At 55.4% G+C, this 17204-nt stretch overlaps 7 protein-coding genes across 7 annotated transcripts; 6 read left to right on the top strand and 1 right to left on the bottom strand.

Moving 5' to 3' along the window:
* The first annotated feature begins 1021 nt into the window (after positions 1-1021).
* Positions 1022-4347, top strand: CDEST_06911 (Putative RNA polymerase II assembly factor Rtp1 domain 2). The gene is made up of 3 exons (XM_062923070.1): positions 1022-1626; positions 1686-2098; positions 2149-4347. The coding sequence occupies exons 1-3, from the start codon at positions 1484-1486 to the stop codon at positions 4287-4289; spliced, it is 2697 nt and encodes an 898-aa protein (XP_062779121.1). The 5' UTR covers positions 1022-1483; the 3' UTR covers positions 4290-4347.
* Positions 4348-4579: 232 nt separating this feature from the next.
* On the top strand, positions 4580-6930 carry CDEST_06910 (Putative AT hook, DNA-binding protein). Its single transcript, XM_062923069.1, has one exon. It carries the CDS (start codon positions 4672-4674, stop codon positions 6766-6768), a length of 2097 nt encoding a protein of 698 aa, XP_062779120.1. The 5' UTR covers positions 4580-4671; the 3' UTR covers positions 6769-6930.
* A 483-nt stretch (positions 6931-7413) lies between these two features.
* Positions 7414-8200, top strand: CDEST_06909 (Putative formyl transferase; the record flags this gene model as incomplete). Its single annotated transcript, XM_062923068.1, has 3 exons — positions 7414-7420; positions 7624-7782; positions 7836-8200. 3 exons carry the CDS (start codon positions 7414-7416, stop codon positions 8198-8200), a joined length of 531 nt encoding a protein of 176 aa, XP_062779119.1.
* Positions 8201-8986: 786 nt separating this feature from the next.
* CDEST_06908 (Putative serine/threonine dehydratase, pyridoxal-phosphate-binding, threonine synthase) lies at positions 8987-11992 on the top strand. Its single transcript, XM_062923067.1, has 4 exons — positions 8987-9371; positions 9505-9877; positions 9976-10181; positions 10248-11992. Exons 1-4 carry the CDS (start codon positions 9240-9242, stop codon positions 11226-11228), a joined length of 1692 nt encoding a protein of 563 aa, XP_062779118.1. The 5' UTR covers positions 8987-9239; the 3' UTR covers positions 11229-11992.
* Positions 11993-12975: 983 nt separating this feature from the next.
* Positions 12976-14264, bottom strand: CDEST_06907 (uncharacterized protein). Its single transcript, XM_062923066.1, has 2 exons — positions 13502-14264; positions 12976-13455 (listed from the first exon to the last, which is right to left on the bottom strand). The coding sequence occupies exons 1-2, from the start codon at positions 13729-13731 to the stop codon at positions 13122-13124; spliced, it is 564 nt and encodes a 187-aa protein (XP_062779117.1). The 5' UTR covers positions 13732-14264; the 3' UTR covers positions 12976-13121.
* A 176-nt stretch (positions 14265-14440) lies between these two features.
* Positions 14441-15156, top strand: CDEST_06906 (uncharacterized protein). Its single transcript, XM_062923065.1, has 2 exons — positions 14441-14825; positions 14890-15156. Exons 1-2 carry the CDS (start codon positions 14770-14772, stop codon positions 15089-15091), a joined length of 258 nt encoding a protein of 85 aa, XP_062779116.1. The 5' UTR covers positions 14441-14769; the 3' UTR covers positions 15092-15156.
* Position 15157: 1 nt separating this feature from the next.
* Positions 15158-16869, top strand: CDEST_06905 (uncharacterized protein). The gene is made up of 2 exons (XM_062923064.1): positions 15158-16463; positions 16549-16869. The coding sequence occupies exon 1, from the start codon at positions 15611-15613 to the stop codon at positions 16319-16321; it is 711 nt and encodes a 236-aa protein (XP_062779115.1). The 5' UTR covers positions 15158-15610; the 3' UTR covers positions 16322-16463; positions 16549-16869.
* The last annotated feature ends 335 nt before the right edge of the window (positions 16870-17204 follow it).

Below are 17204 nucleotides of genomic sequence, written 5' to 3'. Positions count from 1 at the left end.
ATCCTGGCCCCGTTTCCGGAAGACCATCGGGCAGAAGTTGATCCCCAAGGAGAACAACAAGGATTTGGCGTCTTCCTGTATCGTGGGACAGGACCCACGAGTGGAGGTTGATGCGCCTGACCAGATCACATGCGGGCATGTCACACCGGTGGCAGGTGCCGCGGTGTGGCTTGGAGAAGAGCCGACTGGCTGCAGAATCCGATGCTGGCAACTCTTGTTTGCTGGGCATGCTGGGCAAGTCCGGGGTTGTGCATTAGGGAGGTGAGAACCAAGAGCTGAGCGTAGCTGGAGTTGTCAGATCGATAAGTTTCTGTCTGTAGGCCTGGGAATCCTCGCAACACCGTGGTGCGACTAGCAAGGCGGGTCCGAGGCGAATTGCGTACTGAAACTTCGATTCTGACTGTTTGTGGCCAACGCTGAGCTCATCCCACCACACCAATCGACACGGAGCCGATCCCAAGAAGCGGGCACGGCGAAAACCCTGAAAGCAGGTTCATTGCCAGCTCGACCCTGCAAGCCACATCTGCCGTCTTCTCCAAGCGACCTACTCTTGGCCAGAGTACTAGTTCCAGCGGATAGGTCCTGACGAGCGGCCTCAGACCAGAGGCTCTTACCCAAACGACTCATAGAAACCCCCTTTCGCGCACCAAACGGTGACTGGAATGTCTTTCCTGCCAGTCCACCCACCGCGGCCCCCCGGAGAGGCTGGCCACTTTTCAGCGGCGATCTTGTCACCGGTTGACCGGGCGGGTTTAAAAGACAGGTTCGACGACTGCGGACGCAAAACTTGAACCAAAGGGCTGCTTAGGGTTAAGTTCCGAAACCCGTTCTCTCAGCTGGACTGCATTGTCTGGAATAGACAACCATGGACCACGATAACTCCAACCGCGGCAAGCACGAGGTCCTGATACAGGCTCGGATGCGACGTATCGTGGATTGTCAGTCCATGCCGAGAGGTCTGCGATAGACATTCCTTGCGGAAAACGAGAGTCGGAGAACTGAAGGGGAGGTGTCGTGCGCGGTTGAGCCGGCGTTGGCGAGAGAGCTTCCTTTCGATTGCGACATGGGCATCCACAGCTGGTCTTCGACGTCGTATCTCGAAATGGCTTCTGGAAAGTGTTGGGTATCAAGCGATGATTCCGGCGGTCGAAAATGCGTCAAGCTGGCACACTCAACGGAGGTGCTGGTGAGAGCACCTGGAGTAAAACAAGGTGTGGTGAGGAGAGAGGTCTGGTCTCGGCGCGCGCCGCGCGCTGGAAAGAGCAGGAAGGAATGAGACGCGTTGCGGCGCCCCGAGACGGGACTGTGAGGCGGTAGGGCGCGTTGGCACGTGCTAGCTGACCAATGTGGTGTGCAACGTGTTTAAATCTGCTTCTAACACTGTGTCCCGCACCCGCCCGCACTCTATGTCTCCGTCATCTTAGGATTCAATTACTAAGATTGATGTGGTTCTTCATGAGTTGAACATCACATTGTCGCTGCAATGGAAACGGATACACCTGGAAGAGACCGCCAGTCAAAGCTAGCGGGTGATGTTCTTGACGCTGGAAAAAGGGCATTCGATCCTGCGACCGACGTTGCCTCAAGAGAAGCCGCTCAAAGAGAGTTCCAGCATCTCATCAACGAGTATGTAGATGCGACTTGGAGAGATGGCACGCAGAACATTCTGACAACAAGGAATCTAGGAACGGATCCTGGAACTTGCTTCCTGTCTTGAATGCATTGGTCAAGCCAAATGTTGCACCGACATGGCTGCGGCCCGAGTTGATGAAGATCTTGACCCTGATTCCTCTTCGGCCTGACGGTGTTCGAGGGACCATGGAGTTCATATTCTCTGTGCATCCAAGCAGCACTCTGAAAGCATCCGAGGCAGCCACTCCCCAGAAAAGGGGCGCCAACATCACTCAGGAAGCCATGGCCGTGGTTACTCGCATCCTCACCTCACCCCCTGCGTCCATATCGCCTGAAGACTGGTTCTCCAAAGTTGCGCCCCAGCTGATCGTGCTGTTGGATGGGAACGAAGGTGCTGAGCTTAGTATAGCTGCGGCACAGATAATCATGTTTGGGGTGTTGGGGAGAAGACAGTTCGGCGCACCTGGTAACAATACCGCCCCTGTTGTACTAGTCGCCATGCTAATGTGAGATTAGGATCCCCCGGCTGGAACGTTTTCGTCGAGCCTTTATTGCACAGTCTGAACCCTTCCCGAAAAGGCACCGGTGTTACAGCCCGCGATGGCCCAGGGGAACACGACGTTGTGGACCTGAGTGACAAGGCTGTCCTCACCACGGCGGACGACCTCTTCGCAACGCTTCGGCGCATGTCTTCGTTGATCAACTCCACACCTTACCCAGCACAAACAAAAAGAATGCTCGACCCGGTCCTTCCTCAGTTGTGGGCGATATCATGTCAGAGCAGGGGGGACCAGAAAACTGAGGAGCGCTACTCAAAACCAGCAAGGTCATTGCTGCACACCTTTCTCAAATTGAGCGTCTCGGTGTCTAAGCTACACTTGGTTATCGAGAACCTACTTTACGAAGGGGAGTTGATGGCAACGCCCCGATGGCGGTACCAGACAACTTCCGACGGTTGCCTCCAAATATCTGCCACCCCCCTCGGCCAAGGGCCTCAGTTACCAGAATTGGACTGGAACGAAATACAGATTCGCTCCGAGGCTCTCATACGACTCATGACAGCTAGCTGCACGCCAGAGGAGATATCTTCCTTCTTCTTGGAACTCCTTGCCCGGTGGCTTCAGTCGACCACCTCGGCAGGAAAGACGGAGGTACTACTTCGGCCAGAAGACGACCAATCTGGCAATGAAATCACACAACTTTTGGAGATTGCAGTACTGCAGAAAATGCTGGAACAGATTCCAGACAAGTTAGTCAGCCGCGTCACGCAAGTCTATGAGCTTGCTTGTCAAATTCTAGACCCCAGCGGCCTCCGGGACCAGCCGGATGACATCATCGCGGTGGCCTTGAGCTTGCTCAACCTGGTCATCACGGCCCCGAATTTCAAAAGGTCCAACCTCAAAGCTGAGGTTTTGCAAAATCTTGAAGCGTCGCTAAAGTTTCTTAGCCAAGCAGGGCGACCAGAGGTGTCTCCAACAGCAAAGAATCTTCAGCTCCTACTTCGATATCGCGAAGCGATCGATCCTGCAGAAGAAGATGCCTTTGTGCCGACCAATAGGCAGATCGAGGAAAGGAGGACGTACAAACTTGCCTTGGAATATATTACGCAGGCAGACAATCCTCCACCTATCCGCTCGGAAGGCCTCAACCTGATTTCTGGCCTAGTGGCCTCCAACAGCACTGTTTTGGATGTGCAGGCTACCCTAGTTCTCCTTTCGTCTCTGCTTCAAGACGGCGAAGATTTCATTAATCTTCGCGTCGTGAAGCTCTTCACACAACTGGCCAACAAACATCCCAAAGCAACCACGCAAGAACTTCTCGAACACTATTTGGATGCGAAGGAGACATCATCGACGGACGTGCGCTTACGGTTTGGAGAGGCTTTAGTTCAAGTGATCGAGCGCCTCGGGGAGACATTCGCCGGCGATGTCGCAAAGCGTATCTCCGAGACGTTGTTGTCAATTGCTGGAAGGCGGGGGCACCGACCAAAAACAGAAGCCAGACAGGCTCGTGAGCAACGGCTCCAGGACATGAAGAAGAAACAGGCAGAAGATGCGTGGGGAGGAGACGTTCCTGACCTCGGTGACGACCTGACCGAGGAGGAGCAAGCCAAGAATGAAATACTGACTCAAATCGTCGAAGGCTGGGAAAGCAAAAGGGGCAGCGAGGACGTCCGCATGCGAGCATCCGCCTTATCCGTTTTCTCTACTGGCCTCGAGACAAACATCGCCGGTATTGGGCCTGATCTAGTCTCAATCGCCGTGGATCTCTGCATCAATGTTCTTGCGTTGGAACGGGAAATCGAGAAGGGTATCATTCGTCGCGCAGCCATCTTGGTTGTTCTGGGATTCGTCAAGGCGCTCGATGCCGCGAAACAGTCAGGACGGAGGCTCGGTTTTGGATTGACAGATCAGAGTCGGGAGGACATCACGAGGACCCTAAAATACGTTGCCGTTACAGACAATGACGGCTTGGTGCAGCAGCATGCCCGAGATGTTATTGAAAGCTTGGAGGCCTGGCAGCTTTCATCGATGATGTCTTTGGGAAGTTCAGCCATGGAGCCAGGCATCGGCAGATTAGAGGGCTTGACCATCGACCAAGATCGGTCATTCTCGTCTGTCAACACCAAACGACCTAGGATAGAAGAGATCGAGTAATTCGAATGGATAGGTGGAATCGTCCCAGATGGTACTTCAAAGCCAATCATCCTGAAACAGAGTTGTGTAAAATAAAAGACATTGACGGCGCTCGATCCGGAGCCGATCGTTCGGCGACTAACCTGCTGTGCCGGCTCCGACTCAACAGGATAAGTGGGATTATAAACAAAGGATCTCGCCTACCTAAGCAATTTGCATCGGAGTCACGTGATGGTACATGTGACAGCGCGTAAATAATCAATCCCGAGTCGCGTCAAAGCCACCTGTAGTATGGATGTTTACTACCTAGTAATACGTGCCGTTACGTATCGATTCGCCCCCCAAGCCAGGTTTGCATGCCTCGAACCACTCCACCTCGCGGTTCCTTCGCCACCTCGCGACAATGGCGCCGCCCCGGGTCATAGCTGACTCGGATGACTCGGACGACGACTTTGATCTGGGAGACGATAGTCCGATGAAACCTCCTACTTCCAAGATACCCAGTGGGGATCATTCCTCTGACTCCACGAGTGTCGCAACCGGTTCAACCGACCCCAAGTTCTTCCAAGCGATTTACGCGGAACAACAGCGCGCGGCTGCTAACGAGGCACTATCGAATCACGATCGATCATCCACGTCCGACGACCCCAGTTCCCTTGCAGCTCCCGCGAAGCCACAGACAAAAAAAGACTCGACGACAACGACGACGACGACGACGACGTCGTCGTCGTCGCTCCCCTCTATTCCCGATCCTGTGATGGGCTCCCACCGTGCAAAGAAGGCCGAGAAGACCAGAGTGGTCGTAGATCTTACGCAGGTTATTACACCGGGCAGGAGTAACAATGCGACGCCGAGAGATATGTGGGATGTTCCCAGCAGCCCTGCGAGCGACCAAGCGGCATCTGTTTTTCCTACTTCTTCAAAAGTCAGGACCCCCTGCAGCAACAAGAAGAGGAAACGAGGAGACAAGATGGAGGCTACTTCACCGTTGGCCACTGTAATGCCTTCTCAGGGCTCGACGCAGCCTTTTGATGCCACACCGGCCACAAGGACGAATGCTGGCTCCGTCCACGAAACCAAACGATGGAGGCTTGGGAACCCCGAATCGTCGTTACCGGCCGAAGATGACGTCGACATGGTGGTGCCCCTCGATGTTGCCGATGTGCCCTCGTTCAGAGACCTAGTATCAGGCCAGAAGCCCATCTCTCTGTGCATCGAGCCCCCCCAGACCCTGAGCGCAAGTCAACGACAGGAGTACAAGTACCACTCGGTTGACCCGTCTCAGGAGGATCAAGCCCCTGTACCGACTCAGCCATTTCCTGCCCTGCCAGCTACGGCTCGTTCGAGTGGGGCGACAACAATAGCATATTCTACGCCGAGCCAGACACGTGTGGTTGGTCGGCCACTGGCGACTTTTGCGGACCACACGGCCCTAGATACAGTTCCGGAACGGACACAAGAGACTTCCAAAGTAGCACTGGATCTAGGGGCGACCGTGGAGATTCCGTCATCCCCCGATATTATAGCTGCAGCCCCAGCTCGCCGGAAGAGGGGCAGAGTGGACGACAAAGCGTACAAAACGGTAGAAACCCATCAGGCTAATGCCAGCTGGGATTCAGACGGCACTGGATTCCATTGCGAAACATATAGGCCTCGCACCAGCCGAAAAGGGGCTGGCGATGGTTGCTGGCAGGATCAGACGGAGCACCGAGAAGAGACCAATGTTCCCGCGCCTGACATGGGCGCAGCCGCGCAGAGTCCCACCGGGGAGTCCGCGTTGGCCAGCCCGCCGAAGGCGAAGAAGAGGGGACGTCCGAGGAAATCAGAGGTGGCCGCGGTCGCCTCCACCGTCGCCATCGAGGCACCGGTCCCGCCACAAGCCACTGAATCCGATGATATCGCTAAGGAATCTGCAGGGGTGGAAGCGGGAGCTGCAGGAGCAGCTACACTGCATACCAAGAAGAAGCGTGGTCGACCAAGAAAGGCGGATAAGAGCGCGATAGCAAGCGGGAGGCAGGGAGCGGATGAACAGTCCCCAGCAGAGGTGGAAAGCTCCCACACTAGCAAGCACATGGACGCCGAAATGGACGAGACGCCCACGAAGGGCATGCAGGCACGCGAGCCAGTCAAACGCGGCAGGGGCAAAAAAGGCGGCCAAAAGCCAGGTTCCACGACAGCAGGTGTGGCAGGGACGTCGCCAACGACCGATGGCTCCCAAGTGAGGGGCGAGGATCTAGTGCTGCAGCCCGTGACACCCAATGTAGATTCCAAGCCCGGTTCCGGCGGACCGGATCCACAAAGCGCGGCAACAGAGCAGAAAGCGGCGGCTAATTGTGCGCTCATCGGCAAAGGCGAGAGCAAGACGGAGCAGGTGTTGGGGAAAGCTGATGGAAAGAAGAGCTCGATGGCGCCCGCGTCTTCGGCAGGAAAACCGATATACCGAGTTGGGCTCAGCAAGAAATCGAGGATCGCGCCGCTTCTGAAGTCGCTCAGAAAGTGACAGATCTCGATGATTGGAGCGGCATAAGCGTTGGAGTTTCTGGAGCAGATACCGGAGACGAAATGCTTTGCTTTTCCCGTCTTTTTTTTCTTGTTTTCTTTCTTGTTTTCTTTCTATTTCAAGATACCCAGCACGACAATAACAAATGAAGATGGATAGCGTGATAATCATTGGCTACGGATTTGACATGCAGTAGCAGCTAGCGCCGATGCTTAGTTGAGTGAAATTTGACAACATGGTGCAACGGTCCAGGGCAGCTGAAGGCAGCATCAGCCACATGCAGTAGCCTCCGAATAGAGTCAGGTCAGGTGCATCGTGTCGATATTGATTCCAACGAGGGCGAGAGGGTGATGGAGGGGTAAATGGAGGGGTAGACATTCGCTGTCAGCGGAGCGCTAATGCATGTTGCCTGTTGTATGCTGCATGGAGTGTGGACAAGTGTGGTGTGTCCCTGATGGCATTGGATACTTGGGAGCACCGTGGTCTATACTGAAGACATGACGAGCTGAAAAATGAGGATTGGGGTCGCAGCACGTGGTTGGGAGAAAATCGATGTAACACAGCTCCCAAGAGCAATTCCATCTCTTTCAAGAAAGGGAGTACTTCTCATGACGGATGGCCCCTCAACCCCTTATGTGTGCGGGCATGAGGTGTAGCCGCTCTAACCTGACTTTTTTTTCTCTATTTAATCTATATGAAATCCATCCATCGCATGACACGTGACGCTCTCTGGGGGTGGGAAAACCTTCCAAGAGATGGAAGCTGTTGCACCTGAAGCAGTGACTCATGTATACGTACCTGTTTGAACTGCATCCCATTTCATCGTCACATTCTCCAAAACGACCGGGTTGGAAGACTCGCCATGCCGGATCCTGGTCAAGGTCTCTGGCTTCAGCTCCAACTTCCAAGCTCTCACAGTTGCTATATCTACGAGTCGGCTTCCAAATAGTCGCATCATCTCCCTCATCACGAATCGGAGAAATGCACACGCAATCGTTGGAGCGGATGAAGCTTGTAGGGGCTATCCCCTGTGCAAGTATACAGCATGTAACTAAATTCACGGCCAGGCATTCCTTGGGACTACCTCAACTCAATCAGTAACGGGTTTTTGCGGAATGGGAAAACAGACGAATACAAAGTGGCAGAAAGCCGTCACAAGTATGACTCTGCATGGGCCGCGAGAGTTCTATCAGCAGGAAAGGAAAAACCTGAGTTGATTATTCTCGCTGGTTGGATGTATGCCTTCTCGAGTGCTTTCCTAGAATGCATCTATCGAAAGGGCAGGGGTGCGGATAATCAACTTCCACCCCGCACTACAACACAACCTGCACAGGGGAGTTTGATGGAGCTATGGCGATCGAGTGAGCTTTCGAAGAGAGCTCAAGGCTGGCCGTATAACGCGAATGGGTGTCATGGCCCACTAGGTGATTAATGAGGCGGATAGGGGATCTCCTATCGTGGTCAAGGAGATTGAGTGGAAGGGGGAGGAGCTGGAAGAGTTGAAGCAGAGGATGCTCGTCCATGAGCACCAGCTGATCATGGAGGCAGCGGCAAAGGTGATGCAGGAGATAGTTGAGGGCAGAGGAGCGCAAGCCCCGAGACGTCCCAACACTCTTGAGCTATAGGTGAATGTCTGCTGCGACAACCTTCGTTCAGAAATCATTTTGCTTGAAGGAAAGCACAGTCTGAGATGTTGCTCTGTACATCCGTGTTGATGCGAGGATCAACGTCGTTGCAGAAACGCAAAGTACATTGGTAATTTTGTGGCACCTTATCTGTGGACGTCTTACGGGCAGTGGAATTAGCAATTCCCTCTTTACGCTGACTTCAAGGACAGTTGGTGTGCGTCCTGTCGAAGGGGGCGGAGGTGGTGTAAGTCTTAGGTATGTAGGTAAACCACAGTGGACACTGGCGAGGACGGTGAGCAAGAGCGGCGGTGCCGACTAACCCAGTTGGGATACTCTGTTCGGCAAAGTGGGTGTGGCCGACTACCTGGGTAGGTACCGCCGCCAGTAGTTATCCAAGGTGATCAGCGAGTGTCCTGAGTGCGGGGCAAATTTTGCATCGTCTGAGGGGTTAACTGGGACAATTGGAGGGGTGATTGGCGGGGGCAGTACCTGTTGTAAGGTACCTACCTACCTACTACTCAAACCCCGACCCATCTCAACAAGACCGACTTTCGGCCTCTTGACGTGCTTTTTGGTGTGACTCGGTTTGGGTTTTTTGTTTTTATTTTATTTTCTCCTTCTTCTTTTCCCCTTCCCATTCCGATCGATCGTGTGTTACTCACAAACCCGCCGCCTTCCTCTTTTTGCTACGACCTTCCTTCCTCTTGCACCTTTGCAAAAAGAGACGAGGTCTCGCGCATCTTCCTCGCTCCTCGTTGCTCCGTTCTTTGCTTCATTCGCCCCCCTCCTTGCCTCTTTTTTGGCCCCCTCTTCCCCTCCCCTAATTGCGCAAGAGACATCATCATGGCCACCAACGGTACCACCAATGGCGAAACCGGCGCAAATGCTGCCGCCGCCGCCGCCGCCCCGGCACCCGTCGACACCACCCATACCCCGTCGCAGCGCTATCTGAGCACTCGCGGAGAAGACAGCGGCGTATGATTCCCCCCCTCCCGAATGTGTCTATCTTTCATCCTATCCCGTCGTCGCCGCCTCCTCCGCACGTGGTGCCACCAGACAGATGGATATCCTCGAATCTTTGAGCCGCAAATGCTGATCGCATCCCCAGTTCTCCTTCGAGGAGGTCGTTCTCAAGGGCCTCGCTACTGACGGCGGCCTGTTCATCCCCGAGCACATCCCCCAAGTCGACGATTGGCAGTCCTGGAAGGACCTGTCCTTCCCTGACTTGGCCCACAAGATCCTGTCTCTGTACATCTCCCCCTCTGAGATCCCCTCCGCCGACCTCAAGGGCATCATCGACCGAAGTTACTCCACCTTCAGAGCTCCCGAGACCACCCCGCTTCGTCACCTCCACGACAATCTCCACCTCCTCGAGCTATTCCACGGCCCAACCTTTGCCTTCAAGGACGTCGCCCTGCAGTTCCTCGGCAACCTGTTTGAATACTTCCTCGTGCGCAAGAACGAGGGCAAGACTGGAACGGGTATGTATGCACTATGCCGCGAGCAAGCCAACCCAGCCCGCACCTGCGAGGGTTCTGGCCCCTCCCTACTCATCGTGTCGAACTAACCCGTCTTGCAGACAGGCATCATTTGACCGTCGTCGGTGCCACGAGCGGCGACACCGGCTCCGCCGCCATCTACGGCCTGCGAGGCAAGAAGGATGTCTCCGTCTTCATCCTCCACCCCAAGGGCCGCGTGAGCCCCATCCAGGAGGCCCAAATGACTACCGTCCTGGACAACAATGTCCACAACCTTGCCGTTACCGGCACCTTTGACGATTGCCAAGTAAGCCGCGCGCCGAGACAGAAATGCATTTCTCAACGTCGTCTCCTAACCCCAATCACCATCTAGGACATCGTCAAGGCCCTGTTCGCCGACCCCGATATCAACTCGACCCACAACCTCGGCGCGGTCAACTCCATCAACTGGGCCCGCATCCTTGCCCAGATCGTTTACTACTTCCACTCCTACTTCTCCCTCGCCAAGTCCTCTGATTCCTTCAAGCTTGGCGACAAGGTCCGCTTCGTCGTGCCAACGGGTAACTTTGGCGACATCCTCGCCGGCTACTTCGCCTTCCGCATGGGTCTCCCCGTCGACAAGCTCGTCATCGCGACCAACGAGAACGATATCCTGCACCGCTTCTGGACGACGGGCAAGTACGAGAAACAGCCCGCTCCTCCCTCTGAGGCCACCGGTGGCCTCGCCCAGGATGGTGTCAAGGCGCACGAGGACGGTGTCAAGGAAACACTCAGCCCGGCCATGGACATTCTCGTCTCAAGTAACTTTGAGCGTCTGCTGTGGTTCCTGGCCTACGAATTCGCCTCCAGCGCTGGCATGGACGATGAGTGGAACAAGAGGCAGGCCGGCCAGGAGGTCTCAGCTTGGCTCAAGGACCTCAAGACCAAGGGCGGCTTTGGCCCGGTCTACCAGGACGTTCTCAACTCTGCTCGTCGTGATTTCGAGAGCGAGCGCGTCAGCGACTCTCAGACCGTTGAGACCATCAAGGGTTACTACAACAAGATCGGATACGTCCTGGACCCCCACTCTGCCATTGGTGTGTCCGCCTCAGAGCGATCCATCAGCCGCGCCGGAGCCGACGTGCCGCACATCTCGCTCTCGACGGCTCACCCGGCCAAATTTGCTGGTGCGGTCGACCTGGCTCTCAAGGAAGAGCCCGGATTCAACTTCCAGGAGAAGGTCCTGCCCTCCGAGTTCGTCGGCCTGGAGGAGAAGGAGAGGAGGGTAACCGAGATCGCCAACGACTGGCAGAAGGTTCGTGAGGCTGTCAGGGCTCAGGTCGACGAGGAGCTCAAGGCTGCCGCCGAGAGCTGAGTTTTGGGTCGTCATAACACATAAGGAGCATGAAAACATACAAGCCACCTGCCGCGGAGTTTAGTTTCGCTTTGTTTTATTCCCCCAGAAGCGCAACGGAGCAGAGAGGAGAAAAACAAAGACAAAGAACAAGAGGCACATGTCGTTTGGTTGGGCGCGTTTCCACTGCGGGTAGTCTGGCTGCAATTGGCATACCAGCACTGCATCAAACGTGTTTGGTTTACCCATTTGATCATGCCCAATAGATCACCAAACCAACAAGATTGTGCCAGCGGAGGACAAAGAGAGGGGGCGCCAAAATGATGGGAGGATAGGTCTTGGTGGGCGCATTTGCATTGCATGGGGAAGGGGTCGCGGTCTTTGGCCAGTGTGTGCTATTGAAATTCTCTTATTACCCAGCACACACAAACACACACACATACACACGCAAACAAACAAGCAGGCGCTTCATGCAGAGCGGAAGACCACGCGAATGATACACGATTTCGAAGCCTGGGAAACACAACTCTCCTCACCGACTGCGTGCTTGTGACGGATGATGTCAGATAGAGTGCGTGGAGAGGAATGAAGCTGCGGTCCCAAGATGTCGACAGCCGCCGGTTTGGCAAGAGGGAGACGCGGACATACGTACGCATGTGCCATTGACACCGTTTGGCGGGGACGGGCATGGCGTGTTGCCGCAGACATTGTTGGGTTTCCCCCCCTCACAGGTTTTGGTGGGAAAGCATCCATGTGGGTAGGTATTGCTTGGGCGGGAAGCTTATGCGGGAGGACGGGTGAGATGAATATGCCGGCCGCACGCGGTGAGGGGCCGCGAACCTTCGTAGTGTTGTGGCCTGGGATAGGGGGGAGGGTTCCTGTGTGTATGGTCGTGTGTGATGGGGTGTGATTGAGGCAGTCGAGATGATGATATAAAGCCGGCTTCTTTCCCCCTCCCCCATCGGTCTGATCCCCTTCATCACACATACACACGCGGACACTCAGCCAACCCTCAAGCTTCAGATCACTCAACACTGCAAGAAACCAATCCTTCTACCAACAACCGACCTTAGAAAACATCCACCCACCCGGCAAACCGTCAAGATGTCCGGAAAGATGACTCAGGCCGACAAGTCTCGCATCCAGAGCACCCAGGTTCGTCCATTACCGCCCCCTCCCGTCCCCCTCCTGTCCCTAAAGCCTTGGGAAGATGGTTAGCTAACATGAAACCTCAAACAACCAGGCCCAGGGCGGCAAGGACATGTCGTCCGGCGGCTTCGCGGCCAGAGCCCAGGGCGCGGCCGACCGCAACGCCAACGCCGGCGGACAGCAGCAGCAGGATGGACAGGGCGGCCAGAGGAAGTAGGCTACTAGCACAAGTACCAGTCGGCAGAGATAGAGGAGAGTAGACGGAGTCGTCGTCGCCAGGGGGGACGGGGAGGTTGTTCTTGCTTTCGTGTCACTCGTTTAATCTTGGGTAGGCCTACCTAGATCAGAGAAATGGAGATCGTTTGGGTGAATAACAATGGAGGTTGCGGCTTTCGGCTCGAGCTTTTTGGGTTTCTCGCGCCTTCTCTGTGTGATGATGCTGTCTAGAGGGGGGGGGGGTCAAGCCGAGGCAGATGAGACTTCAATCTTGAACAAGGGGGACTCTTGGGAGAGGGCAAGTGACCTCCAAGTGAAATTGAGATTGAGCAGTGAACACCTAGCACGAGCAACGATGCAGGTATTGTAATCAACAAGTGTCCATCAGCTTCGTCGTTTTTCGGGAAGAAGCCAAATGGACTAGGAGTCTGACATGGCTAATATACGCTCTTTCGCCAAGAACCAAACGCCGCGGAGGCATGTGCATGTGATTTGGAACAAGATTCGGCCATTTCAGCCTCCGCGACAAGTTATCCAGGGGCGGCAATGTTACGGCACCGGATCCAGACAGAGCCGATACTGCAACAAGTCGCTACAACGGGGCAGCTTCTCTGGTAAGATACTGACATTGCCACGACGCATGCTTTCTCCGTGATGCACAAGTACACTCCTAGATCGTGCTACGGAAGGACCACTCGTGCCAGCGTTTGGGAAACCTCCATGTGTAGAAACGCTTTGCTCCAAAGGGACTGGAGCTAACTGGGTCCGCGCAACCTCGAAGGCCAGTTGGTTGAGCAGCGGTAATTGACCGAAAATGTCCCACGCCTGTCGTCTCGACACCCAGAGTCCAATGTAGAAGAAATTGGGGATAGGTATTATTCGACTTACATGTGGCCAAGGCCATCGTGCGCCAGACTGAGGCCGCTTACACAGCACAAACGTAGGTCTCGGGCTCCGGTTGAAAACCAGCGTAAATAAGTGTGAAATGAACGACAAGTCCTCTGGCCTCCTGTACGGCGGGGGCTCGGGTCGGCTCCAGTGTTGTTGGCCCTTGGAAAGGCAGCAAAGACAACAGCTTCGTCTGCGCAGGGTTCCAGACGTGGCCGTGCTCAGGTCGACCGTCTTCAGCCTTCAACGGCCCCCACGAACGGCTTCCCATCCCAGGTGAGTTTGCCACCACATACTTACCACCAAAATAGCAGATCCTCGTCGTCAGGCAGCAGAGTTCGACGGAGAGAGAGAGGCTACTCTCGAGGCCTGGCGTCGTGGACAACGGCGCCGGCACCTGACCACTTCGTCAAGCGGCGGCGGTGACCTCCAAGCCCAGGGAGGCTTCCTCGTCGTAGAAACGACATCCTGTTTAGATCAGGCAACGCGGGACGACCGAAAGACGCGGTGAAAGAGGGCAGGGCCGGATTGCAAAGTGTACAATTCTAGAGGAGTTAAGGGCCAGGCTATGTCTGGATTCGGGTGTGCCTGACCCCACGGGCAGTTTCTGCGTGGCAGCCTCATCGGGGCTGTGCTGACGGTTACTCGTAGTTGATGCAGGGTGACGATGGTGGAGGTGCAGAGGAGCGTGGAATCAAAGTGAGTGAAGTGGTTGACGGTTGAAATGAGAAGCACAGGTACGTACCGCATTTGACAGCTGACAGGCGTGGGATGTGGATGTGGATGTGGATGTACATCGTAGAGGCAGCCCAAGCGCAGCCGCGATGATTGACAGGGGCCGTACAGTTGGACAGTCGCCAAGTTACACGCAATAAAGGTGTGTCGGGGCACTGTGCTTTGCTCTATGGGACCCCACCCTTTTATCCCGTCCTTATCGCGTACCTTAGTTCTTATCGCAAAGCGCCGCCACGTGTTGAGGGCGTCCGCCGTCTATGCAGGTAGGTAAGGTAGGGTCTCCAATTCTCCAACTACAGCAATGCATCGCATCGCATCTCTCCGCTAACCATCATCCACCAAAACTTGGCTTGCGCCATGGCCCATGAAGAACGCGCTTGCGTTTTCGAACCATGGATGCGGACGCTCCGGTAAACGCTTGCTAAATCGCACGAAGCCCTGACTATTTCGCCATTCTTCCGTTTCATGCCTGCCTAGAGACGTTCGTCCCCTTTGGCGGGCCAAAACCGGTCATGGCTCGTCGAGGCTCATCCCAGGAACCGGCCCCGAATGACCCCCCCTTCGCGCGTGAGACATGCCACTCATGCGCCCCCGACCAACCGACCACCCGAGTCTCACCACGCACAACTTGTGAGGCCGTCTACATGACTGCCGCCATCACCTCCTGAGCCCGGCTCAGTCTCACCTAGGTCAGCGACCTGGCACCCGACAACCTCATCGTCGGGTGGTCTCGCCTGGAGAACGGCGTCTTCATCCAACGCAAACCCTTCCTCTTCTTTGGAGACCAGTTCGCATCCAACCTTCTTCCCGCCCAGTTCCACCCCTCGACGGGCGCATCAGCCACCGAACCGGCGCCCATGCCTCTCCCGCCCACGCGCTTGTGCCTCGTGGTCTAGTTGCCTCTTCCTCCTTGCACACCACCTCCGATGACTTGCAGCCCTTCTGTACGCCGTCCTTAGGAGGTCCAGTCTAGTGACGATAGCTTTCCAGAACTCTGGTTCCAGTCCTATGTCAGGGCACTGCCTTTCTCTGACAGGAGGACCCTTAAAAGATCAAGCCTTACCCGTTCCCGTTCCGTCATGCAGTCGTCTCACCAATCCTCGTCCGTTCTCAGACCCTCAGTCTCCTGCCCTGATCACCTGCATATCACACTGTTCCGTGTGGTCTGCTGCTGCCTTTGCTCCAGATACCCATATCAAGGCGCTGATTCCTCTTCGTCCTCTGCCTACCGCCTGCCGTCTTTCCTATTGCCGTCAGACTTAGGTTGAGCACTCATTTCCGAAAGCTCTTGATCCGCATCCAAGGGCCCTTTAGCCAACGTGTATTAGACCGCAACTCGCAGTCTTGTCACCCCCGAGACCACGCTGGGCATCCCGTTGAGCAAGCCCCCTCCGCATCGTCGCGGCAACGATCGCATGGCCACCCGCCGGTGGTACCTCGAGACCTCTCCGGACGGCCGATACCAGTTCGTCTCGCTGAAGCGCTCCCGCTCTCATCACTACGACCGTCGCCACCACCACCACCATGACCCTCAGCCGCCGTCTCCGTCGCCGCCGCCACCTCACCGCTGCTGCCGTGATGACTGCGCACACGTTACCCGAGAGGAGTGGAATGACCTTGTCGAGCGCGAGCGCAAGCTCCGCGAGGTCAACGACGGTCTCGCCCGCGAGAACTACTCGCTCAAGTGCAACCTCCAAGCCTCCAACAACGAGGGTCAGCGCCTCAGCGGCCTCGTCACGGCACTGCAGGCCGAGAACCAGCTCCTGCGCGAAGAGATTGCATCATTGCGCTGCTCCATCGACAGCTCGAGCGACAACGCGGCCAAGTACCTTCGCGAAAACGAGCGGCTGAAACACAAGCTGTCCAAGGTCGAGAAGGAACGGGACGGGCTGTTGGCGCGCGTGAGGGAGCTCTCGCGCCACGCGCAGCACGGCCTGTTGGAGCGCATCGAGGAGCTGAAGCGGCTGGCGCTCGCGTGGGAGCGGAAGTTTGACGCTGTGGACGATCACAACAAGAGGCTACGGCGGGACCTCGAGGCGCAGAGGTGCTTCATTGCGGACCAGGAGGTGAAGATCCGGCTGTACGAGCGGGTTCTCCGTCGTCACGGCTTCATCCGATGCGACTGATGGGGCGAGGTAAGGGAGGATATACGTTTCGTTGTTTATATTACAGACCTGGGCGCATTGGCTGAAGACACCGTTGAGGGGCTACTGCTGTCTTTGACAGGAAGGATGTCTGGCTGGGCATTTGTTTGACCAAGTTCCTTGGGTAAGTTTATATTCTTGTCTATTCTTGTTTCGTCTCCCCTGCTTATGTGAATAGAGCACATTTCTGACAGTCCGGTTTGTTATAGGTATTGGTTGGAAATTTGCAGGCTTCGTTTTCATTCGCTTTCGAATTTGCAGATAGACTTTGGCTTACTGGGCTTCATCGGAGGCTTATCGGCAAGGGCGCGCAGGTCCTCTGATGAGTCGTCGGATGAGGCATCAACGTCTGCCCTTCGCCTGCGACGGCCTTTCTTTCTTTTGTACATTACCGCCATTGCTTCGGCTCCTTCTGCGTAACACGAACTCTATACGATGGTGCATGTGTCTTTGATGGCAGGGCTCGAAGACGAAGGATGTTTACGCCGCTCGTCCTTTCCTGTAGAACAATTCTAGATATATCGCCGACTGCAGCAGTTTCAACGTTGCAAACCTGCTTTTATTTCACTTCATACATATTGTATTGGCTCACCAAGTGCTCGAAGTGGTGTCAGCCAAGCTTCCGATACTTTTGTCTATTTATCCCTAGTAACCTGCCTCAGGATTCAAGCGACTAAATGGATATTGGTATTGGGGATACCTGGCATCGAGTGAGGGTGGCGGCGAATACATTGCCAATGGAACAGAACAACTTTGCCGGGTTAATGCTGTTGGGAAAGCGACTCGAGGTCGGCACCGGACGTCGTAGTCAGGTGTTCCCGAACCGAGACATGAACAACCCCATGACGCCATCCCGCTGTTGATC

The sequence above is a fragment of the Colletotrichum destructivum genome, chromosome 4, assembly GCF_034447905.1.
Source record: "Colletotrichum destructivum chromosome 4, complete sequence".
Taxonomy (NCBI): Eukaryota; Fungi; Ascomycota; class Sordariomycetes; order Glomerellales; family Glomerellaceae; genus Colletotrichum; species Colletotrichum destructivum.
The sequence above is the reverse complement of the archived record's forward strand: the minus strand, read 5'-3'. Positions and strand labels throughout refer to the sequence as shown.